The sequence below is a fragment of the Leucoraja erinacea genome, chromosome 6 (genome assembly GCF_028641065.1).
Source record: "Leucoraja erinacea ecotype New England chromosome 6, Leri_hhj_1, whole genome shotgun sequence".
NCBI lineage: Eukaryota > Metazoa > Chordata > Chondrichthyes > Rajiformes > Rajidae > Leucoraja > Leucoraja erinaceus.
In genome coordinates this window covers 85,694,042-85,715,183 of record NC_073382.1, presented here as the reverse complement: position 1 = coordinate 85,715,183, position 21,142 = coordinate 85,694,042, and the positions used below count along the sequence as shown (strand labels likewise).

At 41.8% G+C, this 21,142-nt stretch overlaps 1 protein-coding gene across 10 annotated transcripts in view; it reads right to left on the bottom strand.

Annotated features, from left to right (window-relative positions):
* Positions 1-19,215, bottom strand: part of supt20 (SPT20 homolog, SAGA complex component) — a 59,611-nt gene extending 40,396 nt beyond the window's left edge. For all 10 annotated transcript variants that reach the window (XM_055637506.1, XM_055637510.1, XM_055637511.1 and 7 more), the window contains exons 1-13: positions 19,130-19,215; positions 17,675-17,764; positions 13,959-13,994; positions 13,798-13,856; positions 13,647-13,713; positions 12,395-12,521; positions 11,670-11,773; positions 7,281-7,397; positions 6,064-6,117; positions 3,996-4,135; positions 1,183-1,339; positions 1,026-1,082; positions 206-271 (exon numbers count right to left, since the gene is read on the bottom strand). In XM_055637506.1, coding sequence (XP_055493481.1) covers positions 206-271; positions 1,026-1,082; positions 1,183-1,339; positions 3,996-4,135; positions 6,064-6,117; positions 7,281-7,397; positions 11,670-11,773; positions 12,395-12,521; positions 13,647-13,713; positions 13,798-13,856; positions 13,959-13,994; positions 17,675-17,677 — 987 coding nt within the window. In that variant the 5' untranslated portion in view covers positions 17,678-17,764; positions 19,130-19,215. The remainder of the gene's footprint in view (positions 1-205; positions 272-1,025; positions 1,083-1,182; positions 1,340-3,995; positions 4,136-6,063; positions 6,118-7,280; positions 7,398-11,669; positions 11,774-12,394; positions 12,522-13,646; positions 13,714-13,797; positions 13,857-13,958; positions 13,995-17,674; positions 17,765-19,129) is intronic.
* Between the last annotated feature and the right edge of the window lie 1,927 nt (positions 19,216-21,142).

Sequence of the window (21,142 nt, the reverse complement as noted above, 5' to 3'; positions counted from 1 at the left end):
ATTTTTGTGTACCTTCGATTTTCTAGCATCTGCAGTTCCTTCTTAAACACATCTATTATTATGAACCAGTTCCTTGTTTCTACAAAAGTTTGCAATGTCCTACACTGCTAATGGAGTAAACGGAATCAGTTAGAGCTGCAACTGAAAATAAGTTCTAGTGTCCAAAATATTTGAATAAAATAATCAAAAAAACTGTCGCACTTACATGGGGTGGCCAGGTTTGTAACTCATCAGATCGATTAATTTTTTCCACCTTGACATACTTTTCCACCTGGACAAGTGCCAAATTTGAAATTAAAATGAACAAAAATACCGTATTATTCACATGGTCACCATTGCACGATAAATGAATCACCCTGCTAATGGCAACTCAAAACAATACAAAAATCTATCAAAGTTCCCTGCAAGTGGCATCACAGGTAGGTAAGGTGGCTTCTGGCAAGCTAGCCTTCATCAGTCAGGGAATTGAGTACAGAGGTTGGGATGATATGTTCCAGTTGTACAAGATGTTGGTGAGGCCACACTGGAGTATTGCATGTTTAGTCATTCTGCTGTGACGGAGATGCCAAATAAGTGGGAAAGAGTGTGAAGAAGATGTTGTCTCTAGGGCTTGAGCTTCAGGGAGAGGTTGGGCAGGCTAGGACTTTATTCCTTGGAGCGCAGGAGGATGAAGGGTGATCTTATAGAGGTGTACAAAATCATGAGGGGAATAGATTGTGTGAATACAGAATATTTTATTCACAGTAGGGGAATCATGAACCAGAGGACAAAGATTTAAGTTGAAAGGGGAAAGGATCCTGAGGGGCAAGTTTTTCCACACAGAGTAGTGGGTATATGGAAAGAGTTGCCAGAGAAAGTAGTTGGGCGGGTATTCTAACAACTTTTAAAAGACATTTGGACAAGTACATGGAGAGGAACGTATCAAAGGAAAACATGGGCAAATGGGAGTAGCTTAGATGGAGCATCTTGGTCGGTATGGAATAGCACAGGATAAAATATTCTTCATTAAAGACAGAGAGACTTACATCAATTTCAGATGGCACTGTGAGCTGGCAAGGATTCTGCCTCCACATGTCGACACACTACCATGAGAGAAGGGGAGAAAAAAAATGATGTCAATACCACTGTGTTGAAGACAAAGGTTGAGAAGATTTATTGTTCAAAAAATGAAAAGCAACCTACATTTCCAGCTCTCGAAATTTTAAGGTCAACAGGTAACACCGGCTTTCTTTCCTTTCTCTTTTGTAAATAATCAAACAACTTAAGATGAGGTGACGGTGTGTACTGGGCTATCTCCTGCTGTTTGTTCAATGCCGGCCGAGAATACCTCTTCATATTCCTGTTGAAAATAGACAAAAAGCACTCTTAAATGAACACAAATGAAGTTAGTTTAATTATTATTGTCATGTGTACTGAGGTATGGCGAAAAGCTTTTTGTTGCGTGCTATCCAGTCAGTGGCAAGACTATACATAATTACAATTAGGCATTATGCAATGCCTAATTGTAATCAGTGTACGGATAAAGGATGCAACGTAAAATCCGATTAAGGATAATTCAAAGGTCTCTATGACTTTAATACCAATAACCGGTAAATAGATTTCAATGCAGAATATAACTGTAAATTCAAAATATTTTCTCATTAATCTAATTTTAGGTAGAGGAAACAGAATTAAACTGGGCCATAGAAAACATTTGTGCCTCCATTTTGAGTTAGTAGACACACAACGATGCTGGAATCTTGAACAAAAGTACTGTTGGAACTCATTGTGACAGGCAGCATCTGTGGAGGGAATGGACAAGTGACGTCAGTCTGGAGAAGGGTCCCCAACCCTAAACAGAGTCGGTCTATTTGCTCCACAGATGGTGCCTGACTTACTGGGTTCCTTCAGCACTTTTGGTGCTACAAAATACTTTTTTTTTTTTTAAAGTACTGTAAGCTGATGTTCTGCACCTTTCTTCACTTAAGATATATCCTTTTGGCAAAACGTGGTCCGCCTGTGGTTGCCTCTTATTCCCTAGCTGCAGGATAAAGCTCAGGAGAGACTGAATGCAAGAACACAACGTTCACATCTTGTTCAGAAGCTGGGACTTTTTGAATACGCGGCAACCAGCATCTATCCCAAAGTAACAAGAGGGACTTATCAATAGTTTGGGGAGAAAGGTGGAGGGGGTGTGTGGATGGGGTTAGTTAGAGGTTACTGGGACTCCTTTAATGCCAAGGGCTCAAATAGGGCACAATTTGGTTGTGCATCCAGGAGTTATTTTTTGACACAATAGTTTGTTGAAAGATGGGCCAGACCAGACCCAATATGAAGCAATGAGCCTGGCCAGGTGACCAAAGTTTCAGTGGGGAAGTATTTTAAGAACAGGCTCCATAATCCCAATTACCCCACTGTGTAACCTAAGTTCATAATGTTAACCTAAGTTATGTTGGACTCTATTGTGTGTTGTGTTCTTTATTTTAATGTATGGATGTATGCAAAAACAAATTTAAGACCACGGTCTGACAATTAAGTGCCATCGTATCGTATCGTATCGTATCTCTCTCGTATCTCGTATTGTATAAAACATAGGAGCAGAATTAGGACACTCAGCCCGATCAAGTCTGCTCTGCCATTCAATCAGAGTTGATCAATTTTTCCCTCTCAACACTCTATTCTCATGCCTGCTCCCCATAACCTTTGACACCCGTACTAATCAATCATAGTATCAGCCATTGATTCATTCTGACCAGTTTCAATAGATTTTGGATTCAAAGTCGTACCGCACGGAAGCAAGCCCTTCAGTCTAACTTATCCATGCCGAACCAGATGCCCCATTTACACTTTGCTATTTGCTCGTGTTTGGCCTAAATCCCAGTCGGCCTCTGCAAAGTTCAAATTACCGTTTACCAAGAAATGCTGAGCATCTCTTTATTACGACATATTAGGATATGGGTAGAGATTTCAAGTGATTTTGCACAAACTTTCAGTAAATAAAAAACATTCCCTCATCTGTGTCTTTCATCACCTCTTGGCCTGATGCAAACGTGCAACTTCATTAGATTTGGATTAGACGTGGCTGATCTTTAAGAATTTTAAAAAACATTTATTCGCCTGTTTTAAACATTAGATACATGTTGAAAAGACAAGAAATTTTGCTGAGTTTAAACTTGGAAATGTAGGGGTGGCACAGTGGCGCAGCGGCAGAGTGGCTGCCTCTCAACGCCAAAGACTGGTTCAATCCTGACTACGGGTGATGTCTGCATGGAGTGTGCACATTCTCCCTGTGACCACGTGAGTTATCTCCAGGTGTGCTGGTTTCCTCTCACATCCTAAAGGCATGCAGGTTTTGTAGGTTAATTTGCCTCTGTACATTGCCGCTATTGTGCTGGATGTGAAAGTGGGGTGTGAACGCTGCCCAGTACATCAACGGCTCTGACATCCCCACCATCGAAGGGATTTATCGAAGTCGCTGCCTCAAAAAGGCAGACAGCATCATCAGAGACCCACACCATCCTGGCCACACTCATTTCACCACTGCCATCGGGAAGAAGAGCCCGAGAACTGTAACGTCCAGGTTCAGGCCATCAGTACACTACAACCTCATAATCTCTGAACTACAATAGACTATTATTATTTCACTGTTATTGTTTGTTTTTTGAGTATATATATATATAAACACATGTGAGTATGTGTTTATATACACACATTGAACTTTTTTTCCCTCTCTCTCATCCTATTATTTATTATGTTTACATATTCTGCTGTGCTGCAGCAAGCAAGAATTTCATTGTTCTATCTGGGACATATGACAATAAAATAATCTTGACAAAGAACTTGTGTGAATGGGTGATCGGTGGTTGGCGTGGACTCAGTGGGCCAATGGGCCTGTTTACATGCTGAATTTCTAAAACTAAAACTACAGAATAATCCCACGGTGTTAATTAAAGAGTTTGAAACAACAACAGACTATCAACACAAAACTTTACAACACTTTTCCAACTTTTACCCACCTTCTCATAGGTCTAGTGTTCATCTTTTGTTTGTTGTAAAGAAGTTTATTGGTTGTGCAAGTGACAGTGAAGGAAGGGTCGAGGCAAAGTGGCTCTGCCGTGTGGAGCACCAACTGACTTTCAAGGACAAGCTTGTCATCCTGTGTTGAGAGAAAAATCAACTTTAAAAACAACGTTGCAATGTTTTAAATAACAAAATAACAAGTGGCTATACCAAGTCTTGAAAGATTTTTAAATAAACCAGTCTTTGAAACGTTTTGTCATTGCAACTAATTCCAGGGATGGCGGGATTGTCATATGCTGAGAGAATGGAGCAGCTGGGCTTGTACACTCTGGAGTTTAGAAGGATGAGAGGATATCTCATTGAAACATATAAGATTGTTAAGGGCTTGGACACGCTGGAGGCAGGAAACATGTTCCCGATGTTGGGGGAAGTCCAGAACCAGGGGCCACAGTTTAAAAATAAGGAGTAAGTCATTTAGAAAGGAGACGAGGAAACACTTTTTCTCACAGAGAGTGGTGAGTCTGTGGAATTCTCTGCCTCAGAGGGTGGTGGAGGCCGGTTCTCTGGATGCTTTCAAGAGAGAGCTAGATAGGGCTCTTAAAAATAACAGAGTCAGGGGATATGGGGAGAAGGCAGGAACGGGGTCCTGATTGGGGATGATCAGCCATGATCACATTGACTGGCTCGAAGAGCTGAATGGCCTACTCCTGCACCTATTGTCTATTATCAACTAGTTTTATTTATGCCACAAGATCATAAACATCCACTCAGTTATGTGCTGCTATCAAACGAGGTCATATTTGTTTTGTATCGTAACGGCAACTATTTAATTACCTCTCCAACCCTGATTTTGCGAGACTATTCATGACTTCCGCAAACTTTCCTCTGAATACATTACCATGTAATGGTCCAAATGGTCCCGAACTCATTTTAAGGTGATCCAAGGAAGTGTTCAGACCCAAAACATCACCTATTCTTTTCCTCCAGAGATGCTGCCTGACCCACTGATTTACTCCAGTATATTGTGTCTAAGGTGATCCCTCTACGCTCAGGACCTCTACACTAAAGGAAGCACATTTTATGGATCTAACCTATCCAACAGGCAAGGCATACAATTCAGGGTGAAAGTGTGGGCAAATGGGCAAAAAGGACAACATGTGCATGGTAGGCTGAAGGGCCAGTTCCTATGGCTCGAGTGCACGATTAGTTTAATTTAGAGATACAACATGGAAACAGGCCATTTGGCTCATTGAGTCCAAGCCAACCAATGGTCACCCATACACTAGTTCTATCCTACATACTGGGGACAATTTTCAAAAGCCAATAAACCTACAAGTCTGAACGACTCAGGAATGTGGGAGGAAACTGGAGAACCGGATGAAACCCACGCAGTCACATTGAGAACATGTGAACAGACAGCACCTATAGTCAGGATCGGACCCGGATCTCTGGCGCTGTGAGGCAGCAACTCTACCGCTGTGCCACCCTTAAATTATTATTACACTGCAAGGGCTGGGAAGCGAGCGGGTATGATCATCTCTGACCCCTCTCACCCCGGCCACAAACTCTTTGAATCGCTTCCCTCTGGAAGCCGAACGGACTGTCAAAGCTGCCACAGCCAGACATAAAAACAGCTTTTTTCCCCACAAGCAGTAGCTCTACTCAATAACCAAAAATCTGTAGCCTCCTTTTGATCTGGTATTTTGTTGGTTCACATGCTTGATCAATGGTGTTTTATCATTAATGTTTTATTATTAATGTTTAGTGTTTTCTGCATCATTCGTAACTGTCACTATGTCATGTTGTTACTTGTAGACGGAGCACCAAGGCAAATTCCTTGTATGTGAATACTTGGCCAATAAACTTCCTTACTTATTAGGAGTATTAACAAAGGACAGCACCAATCATAGATTGAGTAGAATCATTAGGTTGTTATTAACTTTAAATGGCTTCATCTACTTTGATACTGTTGCAAGACTGAATCCGATATGCAGCGAAAAATAGAATTTACATTTACAAAATAAAGATTATCATTCAATATATTTACAAAGTTGTGCAATTCACCTGCGTCCATTTGTGGTTGTCACTTGTTATTGCGTGAACATCACAAATTAAACTCTACGGGAAAAAAAAGCAAAGCCAGAATAAATAAAGAACTGTTCTGGAGCACAGATGCACAGGGTGGGGTATCACATTCAGAAGCACGTTCCCTCCACAGATGCTGCCTGACCCACTGAGATCCTCCAGCACTTTGTGTTCAAGAAGGAACTGCAGATGCTGGAAAATCAAAGGTACACAAAAATGCTGGAGAAACTCAGTGGGTGCAGCAGCATCTATGGAGCGAAGGAAATAGGCAAAGTTTCGGCCCGAAACCCTTCTTCAGGCTGAAGAAGGGTTTTGGCCCGAAACATTGCCTGTTTCCTTCGCTCCATAGATGTTGCTGTACCCGCTGAGTTTCTCCAGCATTTATGTGTACCTTACTCCAGCATTTTGTGTCTACCGTCATAATAAATTGAGCACTCCACAGTGTACAGTTACATGATATAATTTCTGCAATGAATGACTCTAAACGATCTTTACTATCTGAGATTCAAAAGCCAAAATGGAAGATGGATAGAGAAAGAAAGGGGAACCAAAAAGGACCTTTGTTGTTGATTCTGCATAATCTAAGCAGGATGTCCATACACTATTTTTCTTGAGAATATTATCAATGCGTTAATCCTCCCAAAGTACCCACTTGACACAGGAAAATGCAATAGGAATATTAACATGAAACAATGATGAAAGGTAGATATGGAAAGGATATTTCCAGGAGTGAGACAGTCTAGGACCAGAGGTCACAGCCTCAGAAAAAAAAGGATGTACCTTTAGAATGGAGATGAGGAGGAATTTATTTTGCCAATGGGTGGTGAATCTGTGGAATTCATTGCCACAGACGGCTGTAGAGACCAAGTCATTGGGTATTTTTAAAGTGGAGATTGCTAGGTTCCTGATAAGTAAGGGTATCAAAGGTTATGGGGAGAAGGCAGGAGAATGGGGCTGAGAGGGATAATAAATCAGCCTTGATTGAATGGCAAAACAGACTTGATGGGCCGAATGGCCTAATTTTGCTCCTATGACTTGCGGTCTTGCAGACTGTGGAGTGGAAAAAATATTTCTGTTGAAGGAGTGCACTATGTTTGCTGAATGCAAACAGTATTTTTTGGTGGGCTTGTGGTGAGAGAAGATGGGGTAGATGCAAAGGAAGGGGAATCTCAGTTCTAAAAGCCACAGTGTATTACCTGCATTGTGGGCCGGAGTAGAATGTGCCTGCTTTGGTACGTAAGTGCTTTCAAATGACCAGACTGCCGGTAATCCCGTATTTCAGCTATGACGCATCCACAGTGAAAAATATTCACCTGAAAGCAAAACAAAACTTTCATGAAAATGTTTAAAGCCACGAGTTTAACAAAGTGGTGCTGGCTGTATTCAAAAGTAAAAGGAAGTTAGTTTGCTCTCATTAATTACCCAGATTTTGCTTTTGCAACGATGTTGAGCCCATCAGTTTAGTTTAGATTAGTGTGTAGAGATTCTGCATGGAAAAGGGCTCTTCAGCCCACCGAGTCCACACCGACCATCTTGGGCAAAACATAAGAGTGCTCCAGCACTGTGTTTACGATATTAAGGTGTATGCAAATATTCTAGGTGTACAGTGCCATTCATAATGTTTGGGACAAAGACCCATCATTTATTTATTTGCATTTGTACTCTACAATTTGAGATTTGTTATAGAAAAAAAAATTACATTTGGTTAAAGTGCACAATGTCAGATTTCATTAAAAAGGTATTTTCATACATTTTGGTTTCACCATGTAGAAATTACAGCTGTGTTTATACATAGTACCCCCCTTTCAGGGCACCATAATGTTTGGGACACATGGCTTCACAGGTGTTTGTAATTGCTCAGGTGTGTTTAAATGCCTCCTTAATGCAGGTATTAGAGAGCTCTCAGCACCTAGTCTTTCATGCAGTCTTTCCATCACCTCTGGAAACTTTTATTGCTGTTTATCAACATGGGGACCAAAGTTGTGCCAATGAAAGTTCAATAATCCATTATGAGACTGAGAAACAAACATAAAACTGTTAAATACATCAGCCTACTTATTCAATACACTTGAAAAATTTAAGATTGGTCCAAAATGTATCTCTTGAATCAAGCTGATATATCATATACCTCAGGCTTCTGTACTTACTAATAATCATAGTTCCCCTTTCTTTAGGCTCTTCCGAGGTACTAGACAGGCTGTCCTTCAAGCCCTTTATTGTTTGACATTGCTTTGCAACCCTTGGCCACTGCTTTTAGGGAATCCCCCAATATTTTTGGAATTGTCCGTGGGAATAAGACATATAAGCTATCTCGCAATGCAGATGATCTGTTATTATATATTTCTAATCCAGAGAAATCTATTCCTGCAATAACAGCTTTACTTAACCAATTTAGTCATTTTTCTGGTTATAAATTAAATCTTAGTAAGAGTGAGCTTTTTCCACTAAACAATCAAATTTCGAATTATGGACAGTTTCCATTTAGATTGACAACTGACTGTTTTTACTTATTTAGGTATTAAGATTACCAAGAAACACAATGACCTATTTAAAGCCAATTTTACGCCCTTAATTAACTATGTCAGACAACAGTTTACTAAATGGTCACCAATGACCATATCCCTAATCGACCGAATCAGTGCTTTTAAAATGTTTATTCTACCTACATTTTTATATTTATTTCAGATGATACCTATTTTTCTTTCTAAATATTTTTTTGATATTATTGATTCAAAAATGTCTTCATATATATGGCAGAATAAAAATCCCAGACTAAGTAAAAAATACTTACAGAAATTTAAAAAAGATGGTGGTTTGGCATTGCCGAACCTTAGGTTTTATTATTGGGTAGTTAATGTTCGTTATTTAACATTTTGGACAAAAGATTAAAAAATACCCAATGCCCAGGATGGATAAAACTTGAACGTGATTCTATGCAAGGGTTATCATTGGATTCTATCCTAGTATTGCCTATAACAATTACAAGATTGAATAAATATATATGATTAACCCAATAACATGACACACATTGCAAATATGGTTTAAATTTCGTAAGTTTTTTGGATTGACTGATTTTATCTTATCGGGTCCTATCATATCTAATTTTTTCTTTCAACCCTCTAGCACTGATCAAGCCTTTCTGTTATGGAAGAGGAAGGGATTAGTATTTTTTCGTGATTTGTTTTTAGACAGTGGTTTTATGTCTTTTGAACAACTATCCAATAAATATAATCTACCTAATTCACATTTTTTTAGATATTTACAAATTAGACATTTTTTGAAGGCTACTTTACCTTCTTTTCCGTTATCACATCAAACCGAAATCTCGGAAAAAATTTACATTTGAACCCTTATCAGAAAGGTTTAATAATGACTATTTATGAGTTGATTTTGAAATTACAAGTAGGTACATCTGATAAAATTAAGAATGATTGGGAAAGAGAACTTAAAATGTCTTTACCTATACAGAAATGGGAAAGGATTCTTAAATTAGTCAATACTTCTTCAATGTGTGCAAGACATGCTCTGATACAATTTAAGGTGGTTCACAGAGCACTTATGTCCAAAGATAAGTTAGCTCATTTTTATGGTCATATAAATCCTAACTGTGACAGATGCAATTCTGAAGTGGCTACGCTGACTCGTATGTTTTGGTCCTGCCCACTTTTGGAAAAATATTGGAAATAAATTTTTGATACTATTTCTGTAGTTTTAGGTAGTGATTTACAACCTCATCCTATTACTGCAATTTTTGGGCTACCAATATCAGGTTCTATTCATCTGTCCTGTTCAGCCTGTCGGTTGATTGCTTTTAATCCATTAATTGCCAGAAGATCTATTTTATTTAAATGGAAAGACTCTAATCCTCCTACCACACTTCATTGGTATTCTGAAACGATATCATGTTAAAATTTGGAAAAAATTAGGAATGACATTGTTGAACCCTCGGTTAAATTTGATAGGACCAGGAGAAGCTTTATTCAATATTTTCACACGATATAAATTGTTCCCTCTCCGACCGTTATAATAATTTTTTACCTTTATACGGTGGAACGGATTTGATGACAAACATGAGTCTATACTATTGAAATTTATTTTTTGCAGCCCAGATTCTGTTTTGTTTTGTTTTGCTTCTTTTAGGTTAGGGGGTTTCGTTTTTTTCCTGTGTATTTTTCTCCACGTGTATTTTGACACTGGATTTATATTTAGGTTACATTTGTTGTTAATGTAATCCTGATCCCTATGTATCAACATCACTGTTATGTTTATCATTATTTTTTGTTTTTGAAAAATTAATAAAACGATTTTGAAAGAAAAGAAAGAGACATCAGCCAAACCTTAGGCTTACCAAAATCAACTGCCTGGAACATCATTAAGAAGAAAGAGAACACTATTGAGCTTACTATTCACAAAGGAACTGGCGGGCCAAGGAAGACCTCCACAGCTGATGACAGAAGATTTATCTCTATGATAAAGAAAAATCCCCAAACACTTGTCCGACAGATCAGAAACACTCTTCAGGAGTCAGGTGTAGATTTGTCAATGACCACTGTCCGAAGAACCCTACATGACCAGAAATACAGAGGCTACACTGCAAGATGCAAACCACTGGTTAGCCGCATAAATATGATGGCCAGGTTACAGTTTGCCAAGAAGTGCTTAAAAGAGCAACCAGTTCTGGATAAAGGTCTTGTGGACAGATGAGACGAAGACGAATTTATATCAGAGTGATGGCAAGAGCAATGTATGGAGGAGAGATGAGACAAAGATGAATTTATATCAGAGTGATGGCAAGAGCAATGTATGGAGGTGAGAAGGAACTGCAGGATACAAAGCAGACCATCTCAATTGAGCATGCCTTTTATATGCTGAAGAGAAAACTGACGGGGACTAGCACCCAAAACAAACCTAAGCTAAAGATGGCTGCAATACAGGCCTGGCAGAGCATCACCAGAGAAGACACCCAGCAACTGGTGATGTCCATGAATTGCAGACTGCAAGCAGTCATTGCATGCAAGGACCTGCAAAAAAATACTAAACATGACTACTTTCATTTACATCACATTGCTGTGTCCCAAACATTATGGTGCCCTGAAATGGGGGGGACTATGTATAAACATGGCTGTAATTTCTATATGGTGAAACCAAAATGCATGAAAATGGCCTTAATTAAAATCTAACAATGTGCACTTTAACTACATGTGACTTTTTCCAATCACAAATCTCAAATTGTGGAGTACAGAGGCAAATACATAAATGATGGATCTTTGTCCCAAACATTATGGAGGGCACTGTGATACAATAAACCCTCATTATTACAGACTTTATAATGGATTTTGGTAATAGTGGACTGTCTCTTTAAGAACACACTGCTAGTTCAAAGAAATTGACAAACCATTGCTTAGATTGACACTTAATTATTAAACAATGTAACAAACAGTCTTTAGTATTTTTAGTTAGTATCAAAAATGCATTTTTAGCTGTTAAAACGCACTTGGTACACTCTACAGGTTAGCATCCACGCATGCAGTTATACGGGAATTGCTATGATCAAGTCGTTCCTACTCTTGCATGATTTACTTCACCTGAGATTTTTCCAAAAGATCCACGAGAATTGGTGGAAGCTCTTCTGCATCTAAGTATTCCAGTAGCTCTCCTTCCTCGTAAGGCAAGCGGATTGTTTCCGAGTCTGCATTCATTACAAGTACAACATTAAAAAGATGGGCACATTCCAACTTTCATAATTTATACAGCATACCTTTTAGCAAGCATGGGCATGCATTAGAACATAGAATAGTACAGCACAGGAACAGGCCCTTCGGTACATAATGCCTGTGCCGAACATGATGAAAGTTAAACTAATCTCCTAAACCCGAGCCATATCTCTTCCTATCCATGTGCCGATCTAAAAGCACCATTATTGCATCTGCTTCCACCGTCACCCTTGGCAGCTCGCTCCAGTCATCCACCCACCCACCGTCTGTATAAGAAAAGTTGCCCCACACGCAAGTCATACAGCACGGAAACAGACCCTTCTGCCGAACTTGCCCATGATGACCCATCTATGCTAGTCCCACTTCCCCACATTTGGCACATAACTCTCTAAACCTTTCCTATCCATGTACATCTCCTTCAATCTTTGCGAATCTCATTTTAAAGTTGCAACCAATGTTATAATCAACCAAATCCTAATATTTTACTGTCTGGTAGAGATTAGAAGAAACACAATAATAATAATGCATTTATAATTCCTCTCTATTATCTATTCAGCACAAATGATTAACAACCTAGAATAATTAAAGAATGGTACCCGAGCCATTTTTCCCCCGGAGCATCAGTGAATAACCGTCATTTCCTGGATATAAGTTTACCACGAGACACGACACTCTCTCCTGCATCACCAGTTTCTCCAGCAGGTTAACATTTCGCCTTAGTTTCTGAGAAGTAATCACAAATCCAGATTTTAATCAAATGTCACATTTTGCTTTGATTAAATCAGTTATAATAATTGTAGGAGCAAATGGAAAGGCCATGCGGAGTTGGTGTTTGAAGTAATGGGCGATTTATTAACACTGGTGCACACCAGGAAACCAGGCAAAGCTGATCTGCTGAGCGCGACTTTGGTACAGATTTTATATTCTCAGCTGACAAGATTATACAGAAACTTGACAAGATTAACAGTAAAACTAGGTCTTGATTACAGAATAAAATGATTATCCACAAGTCCAACTTAGTTGACAGTAGATCCAATTTTCTTTCTCATCTACTCCCTGCACAAAGTGGACATTTGCAGAGCTCAATTAATCTACAAGACTAATTGAGAAAAATACAAAATGTAAAATATTGTTGATTTAATAAATACTTTATGAAACATTTTCAAGCAGAACTTTGATAACGTTTCAATTAACTAGAAAAGAACACACTAATTTTTTAAAGATTTGTAGTTTAGTTTAGCGATACAGCCAGTAAACAGGCCCTCTGGCAACCATGCCAACCATTGATCACCCATTCACACTGTTACTATGTTATCCCACTTTCTCATCAACTACCTACACACTAGGGCAACCTACAGCCCCCGGGCCGAATGCGGCCCGTAACCCGAAATCATCTGGCCTGCCGAGCGCCCCGAGCAGCGGCGCCTAGAGCCATCCCGAGCAGCGGCCTAGCAGTACCGCATCCTGCACAAAGCTGCGGCACGGCAGCGCACCTTCTGTGAACACGTTTAAGAAAGAACTGCAGATGCTGGAAAAATCAAAGGTAGACAAAAATGCTGGAGAAACTCAGCGGATGAGACATGCAAGGATTGCATGAGGCTGCCTCACCCGCTGAGTTTCTCTAGCATTTTTGTTTACCTTCAGTGAACACGTGATTTGATGCCTGCCATCCGGGGCGGGACCCATGTGTTCACGTGATAGATGTAGCCCGCCATCCGCTCACAGACATGCGTCCCGGCCCCTATGCAGAACAAGGTTGCCAACCTCCGCACTATGGTCAATTTACAGAGGCCAATAACCCACAAGCCTCAATAAGGAAAAAAGTTTTTTTTAAACAAACGAGGTTACCTTCAGTTCTGGTTCTTTTTCACATTCTTCCATGTACAAATCATACAGCTTCTGATGCACGGATTTCCTAAAGTAACAAATATATAAAATTCAGTTACTTCAGATTTCTGGCAAAATCATCTTTAAAATACTTTGATTATCAAAATAGTACCGTCCACTGGAGGAATGCCTTCTTTTTGGAGGTCTCTGCCTGGCACATCCAATGATATACTAAAAAAAAATTGTAAATTACAAGGAATAAATGGCACAGGTCAAGTGAAAGATACAGTTGAATAACAGAGTACAGATGCATGGTTATTGTGAACAACTCACCTCGGCACGGTCCAGAGCATATTCCAAAGCGTGATACTGCGGAAAGAAAATGTATTTACTTAGGAATTCGAAAGATGCAAGATATCCTGAAATCCAGTCATCAGTTCTGAAAATCCTTCCTTTCCAAAAGTATTTACTATTTGATAGACACAAGGTGCTGGAGTAACTCAGCAGGTCATGCGGCATCTCTGGATGAAAAGGATGGGTGACATTTCGTGTCGGGTACATCTTCAGTTTCGGGTTCGACACTTTCTGTCTAACTTTGGTATAAACTTATGCAGTTCTTTGTATCTATATTTACTGTTGAATGTGGAGAATGCCAAATTATTGGTGAGTCTCATTGTCTATATAACTCATTTTCACCTAGCCCACAGCTAACAATGCGCCGTTTCCTTGATCATCGTAACATTTTGGCATTTCTTTCATTTCTTTGTTCTGCATCTCTCTATATCTCCGCCTATATCTCGTTTCCCTTTCCCGACTCTCAGTCAGAAGGGTCTCGACCCGAAACATCACCCATTCCTTTTCTCCAGAGATGCTACCTGACCCACTGAGTTACTCCACCTTTTTATGTCAATCTTCATGCCAAATTATTAGCTGTCCAAATAATAGAAGCATTACTTTAAAGGGAAAGTATCTGAAGAAAAATTATCTTCTTAATAAATCTCCAAACATTTTTCCCGCTTTACAATTCGCAACTCTTCAATCCTTTTGTCTCACACCTTGTTTTTTTCATCTCTGCCCAAACATCTGCCTATCAACCCTCACCCACCCCCCTGCCCAGCACCACCACCTATTATCTGCCACGCTTTGTCCAGCCGCTCCTCTCTTCCAGCTTTCTCCCGTCCCCATCACAATCAATCTGAAGACCCCTGACCCGAAACATCACCTATCCACGTTCCCCAGAGATGTGCCTGACCCGCTGAGTTACTCCAGCACTGTGTGAAACGTCACCTATCCACGTTCCCCAGAGATGTGCCTGACCCACTGAGTTACTCCAGCACTTTGTATCCTTTTTGGTAATCCAGCAGTTCACCATTTCCACATATTTCCTGCACGTTGTTTTTTCCCCAATAATTCTTCCCAGTATGTGAGAAAGAATAAGTTATCACGTGATTCAGTGGCTATAGTGAAGAAAATAATTACCAAATTATATCTACACGAATCAGAATCAACATCATTACTTGATTACTCCTATCTTCATCCGGACCATACTGGAATTTACATCTTAACCAAAAATTATATCTATTAGGATTACTATTTAATATTTCAATGTTGAAAGTATTTTTACACAAACACATAACTATAAAGAGGCATAGACAAGGTAGACAGTCAGAACATTTTTCTCAGGATGAAAATGCAAAAGACCAGATGGCATAGCTTTAAGGTGAGAGGGACAACATTTTAAAAGGGTGGTGAGTCCCTGGAATGCACTGCTAGGCGTGATAATGAAGGCAGTCAATTGTGGTGTTTAAGAGACTTTTTGATAGGTATATGGATATACAGGGAATAGAGGCTTATAGTCATGAGCAGAATTAAATTAAATTAAATTTTTAAAATTTAAGTCTGCCGCCCGCATTTTGTGTCTATCTGCAGGTGATGCAACACTGAAGATACAGACAAAACGTTTGGAGTAAACTCAGCGGGTCAGTGGAAAGTTTAGCTTGGTGCCATGTTCAGCATGGACATTGTGGGCCGAGGGGCTCGTCCCTGTGCTGTACTGTTCTATATTTTAAGTCACCAGGAAACAATGACTCATTTTGTGCAAATAATTTCTTCAGAATTAAATTAAATTACTTTTAAATTTAAGTCCCGCATTTTGTGTCTATCTGCAGGTGATGCAACACTGAAGATACAGACAAACGTTGGAGTAACTCAGCGGGTCAGGCAGCATCTCTGGAGAAAAGGAACAGGTAATATTTCGGGTTGAGACCCTTCCTCTGTATTCTCCAGAATTGCTCAGTTACACCAACATTTTATATCTGGATTTGGTGCAAAAATAACATGTCTGAAACAGAAGGTACACAAAAATGCTGGAGAAACTCAGCGGGTGCAGCAGCATCTATGGAGCGAAGGAAATAGGCGATGTTTCGGGCCAAAACCCTTCTTCAGACTGATGGGGGGTGGGGGGGGGGGGGAGAAGGAAGGAAAAAGGGAGGAGGAGGAGCCTGAGGGCGGGGGGATGGGAGGAGACAGCTCGAGGGTTAAGGAAGGGGAGGAGACAGCAAGGGCTAGCAAAACTGGGAGAATTCAACGTTCATGCCATCCGGACGCAAGCAACCCAGGCGGAATATGAGGTGCTGTTCCTCCAATTTCTGGTGTTGCTCACTCTGGCAAAGGAGGAGACCCAGGACAGAGAGGTCGGATTGGGAGTGGGAGTGGGAGTTGAAGTGCTGAGCCACCGAGAGTTCAGGTAGGTTATTGCGGACTGAGCGGAGGTGTTCGGCGAAACGATCGCCCAACCTCCGCTTAGTCTCCCCGATGTAAATCAGCTGACATTTAGATCAGAGGATGCAGTAGATGAGGTTGGAGGAGATACAGGTGAACCTTTGTCGCACCTGGAACGACTGCTTGGGTCAAACAGATGTCTGAAACAGATGCAGTTTACGTTAACCTATCCCAAAAAACAATGCCAACTGGATATAGTTTTTGATAATCAAAGGTTGGGTTAAATTAAGAAAATACTGGATGATGATCTAAGTTTGTGAAAGCGCAAAGTCGATGTTTGGGAGATTGTGGCAATACCTTAGTGCAAAGGTACCAATGGCAAGGCGGACACGATAGAAGTACATGTACCATGAAATAAAGGTGGTCTTTCCATTAGCGAAGACGGTGGGGGGGGAGCGGGTTCAGAATCAACTCGCCACCATCGTGTCTGAAATTTGTTTTTGCTTTAGTACCAACTATGTGAGAGGATTCAGATTCTTGACTGTTTATTGGAGACACAAGGAACTGCAGAATGCTGGAAAAACATGGATAATTTTAACAAAACAAAATATTGATAACTTTAACAAAACACCTTTGCCAGAGTGAGGCCACGTGCAAACTGGATGAACAGCGCCTTATATTCTGCTAGGGTTGCTTAAAACCCAATGGTATTAATATTGAATTCTACTGTTCTAAATAACCAGCTTTTCTTTCTTTCTCTCCCTGGTCTTCCCTTTGCCCTAACTGAACTCACACCCATTTCTCCCCTTCCACCTACATTCCTTCCTCTGGCTTCACAATTCACACATCTTATCTCACACTTTTTCTCTTTCCACCCCTGTTCTTGTCCACCCATTTGCCTATCAATACCCCCCTCACCCACATCCACCTATCACTTGGCAGGTTTTGTCCTGCCCTTCCTCTCAATAGACAATAGGTGAAGAAGTAGGCCATTCGGCCCTTCGAGCCAACATTGCCATTCAATATGATCATGGCTGATCATCCACACTCAGTACCCCATTCCTGCCTTTTCCCCATTTCCATTGTCTCCGAATAGACAATAGTTTCTAGTCCAGCTTCTACTCCCCCCTCCTCCACCACCACAATCAGTTTGAAGAAAGAACGCGACCTGAAACGTCACTTATCCATGTCTTCCAGAGATGCTACGTGATCCGCTGAGTTACTCCAACACTTTTTTTTGTAAATCAGTCTCTGGAGTTCCTTGTATCTAGAGTAATTTGCTGAATACTCAATTCCCAAATTAACAATAGCTTCTTCAAAATACTCACCATTTGGAAATAAATTAGGTCCAGGGTTTCAGAAGAGAAGTCACGAATGTAGGGAGAAAGTCATAGTTCTCCTAAAGATCTAGAATTCCGCTGAAAGCAAAATTAATTATTTTGCAAGGAATTCACAAAGCATTAAAATTAAAATTTGTTCACACAAAGCCCCAATAATAAAATATCCCAAAGAATATGAAACAGTAATTAATTGAAAACCCAATGGGTGAAATATTAGTTATATGTTCATCTAGACCATTCAGAGAAATTACATATTATAGTAGATGTTTCTTTTCTCTTTAGGTTCCTTCACATAATTCCCCTCATACAACATGGCTGTCTGTCCATTCCCTCCACAGATGCTGCCTGACCCGCTGAATTTCTCCAGAACCCAGTGTTTTGTGTCTCTTGTGTCTCCACACTCATTGGATGTACCTGTTGAATTCTACACTCATTGGCATACCTATTACATAGAAAATAGGTGCAGAAGTAGGCCATTTGGCCCTTCAAGCCAGCATTGCCATTCAATATGATCATGGCTGATCATCCTAAATCAGTACCCCGTTCTGGATTTTTCCCCATATCCCTTGATTCCCTTAGCCCAAAGAGCTAAATCTAACTCTCTTGAATACATACAGTGAATTGGGCTCCACTGCCTTCCATGGCAGAGAATTCCACTGATTCACAACTCTCTGGGTGAAAAAGTTTTTCCATCTCAGTCCTAAATGCACTACCCCTTAAACTGTGACCCCTAGTTCTGGACTCCCCCAACATCGAGAACATTTATCCTGCATCTACCCTGTCCAATCTTCTAAGAATTTTATATGTTTCTATAACATTTCCTCTCATCCTTCTAAATTCCAGTGAATACAAGTTCAATCGACCCATTCTTTCATTATATGTCAGTCTCGCCATCCCAGGAATTAACCCGGTGAACCTACGCTGCACTTCCTCAATAGCAATAATGTCCTTTCTCAGATTAGGAGTCCAAAATTGCACACAATACTCCAGGTGCCCTGTACAACTGCAGTAGGACCTCCTTGCTCCTAAACTCAAATCCTCTCACAATTGGATGTACCTATTGTGTCTCTACATTCATTGGATGTACCTATCATGTCTGTACACACACACACAAGTGTGTGTCGGCACTCATTGAATGCACAGGTTGGTTGCATGTACACATTGGATGTATAGGTTGGGTGTCTATACACATTGGATGTGCCCATTGTATCTCCTCCACCCATTGAGTGTCCACAGCGGGTGGGTGGGTGCGATGCGCATTCCCGGCCGCTGGGTGGCGCCGCTGCTCGGTCTCAGGGCAGCGACCGGGCGGCTCGGCACAGCAGCGGCAGCGGGGAGAGTCTGTCCGCCCGCGCCCCGCGCCCCGTGCCCCTCCACCGGACAACGCCCGCCCGCCCGCACCCCGGGAGTCGCTGCCCACCGCCCCGTTCCGCCCTCCTTTACCCCGTCCGCCGATCCGGCCGCCATCTTCCCCTTGCCCGGCCTGACTTCCGCATGGGGGCGGGACCTCGGCACCGGAAGCTGGCGCCTCGGCTGTGATTGACAGATAGGCAACTTGCCCACCAAGACCAAGACCATGAATTGGACACCAAGTGTAAAGTGTGCAAACGACACAGATCAAAGCAACAACAGAAGATTCAATGTGCAGGGAGGAACTGCAGATGTTGGTTTACACTGAAGATGGACACAAAAAGCTGAAGATAGACACTCCCCTGATTCTTGGTCTGAAGAAAGGTCTCGGCCCGAAATGTCACCTATTCCTTTTCTGCAGATATGCTGCCTGCCCCGCAGAGTTAAGGGCCTGTCCCACTTGCAAGCGATTGCATGCGTTTGGCGCGACCAAACGGAAGCGGAGTTCATGCGAAGTTCGCCCTAAGTACACGCTATGTTGTGACATGCTGACCAATCAGCTGGGCAGGAGGCAGGCCGACTGAATTTGTACGTCGCACAGCGTCGGGCGGTGACGTCATCACACAACGCCACGCCGGACGGTGACATCGCGCTACGCCACACGCTAGGCTACGCCGTCAAGATGCTGCGTACGACCGCAATGCGCCTGCATGCCGACAGGCCGTTGGGGCACGAAGATTTCGGACACTCAGTTTTTCGGAGCCCCGCGTGATGTCGGGAACAGCCCCGTACAACTCCACGCTTCTAAGTGGGACCGGCCCCGCGCGGCCATACGGTGCCCGTACGCCTCAAGCGACCACATTTGGTCATGCCAAACGCATGCAATCGCATGCAAGTGGGACAGGCCCTTTACTCCAGCACTTTGTGGCGATCTGCAGGAGATGCAACACTGCAGAAAGCCACAAAATCTGGAGTAACTCAGCGGGACAAGCAGCATCTCTGGGGAACAGAGGAATGGGTGACATTTCGGGTCGAGACCTTTCTTCGGATTGATAGTCAGGAGCGAGGGAGATACAGAGATACAGAGATATGGAGGGGTAAGGTGTGAACACGGGAAATGAAAGGGGACATAGATCATGGAAAATGTAGAATAGATCATTGTTAGCTGAGGGGACGGTGACATCGAGACATACAATCAGTAAAATTTAATCAGGAGAACAATCAAACTAGTCAAACCTCTCACAAGCAGGAGAAGAGAAGGGTGGAGAGAGACGGAAAGCAAGGATTACTTGAAGTTAGAGAAGTCAATATTCCTACTGCTGGGTCGTAAGCTGCCCAAGCATACCCAAGATGGGGTGGAAGATGAGAACTAGGGTACTCTGTCCCTGTTGCGACTGGAATGAGTGAGAGCAAGAGCGGAGCTGTGGGATACCGCGGAGATCCTAGTGAGGGCCTCATCTATGATGGAAGAGGGGATAGAGTCTTTACAGGAAGCAGGGTGGGAAGAAGTGTAGTCTAGATAGCTGTGGGAGTCAATAGGTTTATAATAGATGTCAGTCGATAGTCTATCTTCTGTGATGGAGACGGTGAGATCAAGAAACGGTAGGGAGATGTCAGACAAAGGGTCGGGTCGCGACCCAAACGTCACCCATTTGAGTCTGAAGAAGGGTCTCGACCCGAAACGTCACCCATCTCTTCTCTCCAGAGATGCTGCCTGTCCCGCTGAGTTACTCCAGCCTTTTTGTGTCTATTTAGGGAGATGTTGGAGATGGTCCAAATGAATTTGTGTGCAGGATTGAAATTGATAGAGAAGTTAATGAAGTCCATGAGTGCAGGAGATAGCCCCAATGCGGTCGTCAATGTAGCGGAGATAGAGTTCAAGGATATGGCTAGTGTACACCTGGAACAGGGATTGTTCAACATACCCTACAAAGAGGCTGTATAGCTGGGGACCATGCGATTGCCCATGGCTACGCCTTGGATTTGGAGGAAGTGGGAGAAGCATATTGTTAAGAGTAAGGACCAGCTCCGCTAGGCAGAGGAGGGTGTTGGTCGTGGGAAAGTGGCTGGTTTCCTGTCCAACATCTGAACCTGTACTTCCTCCCT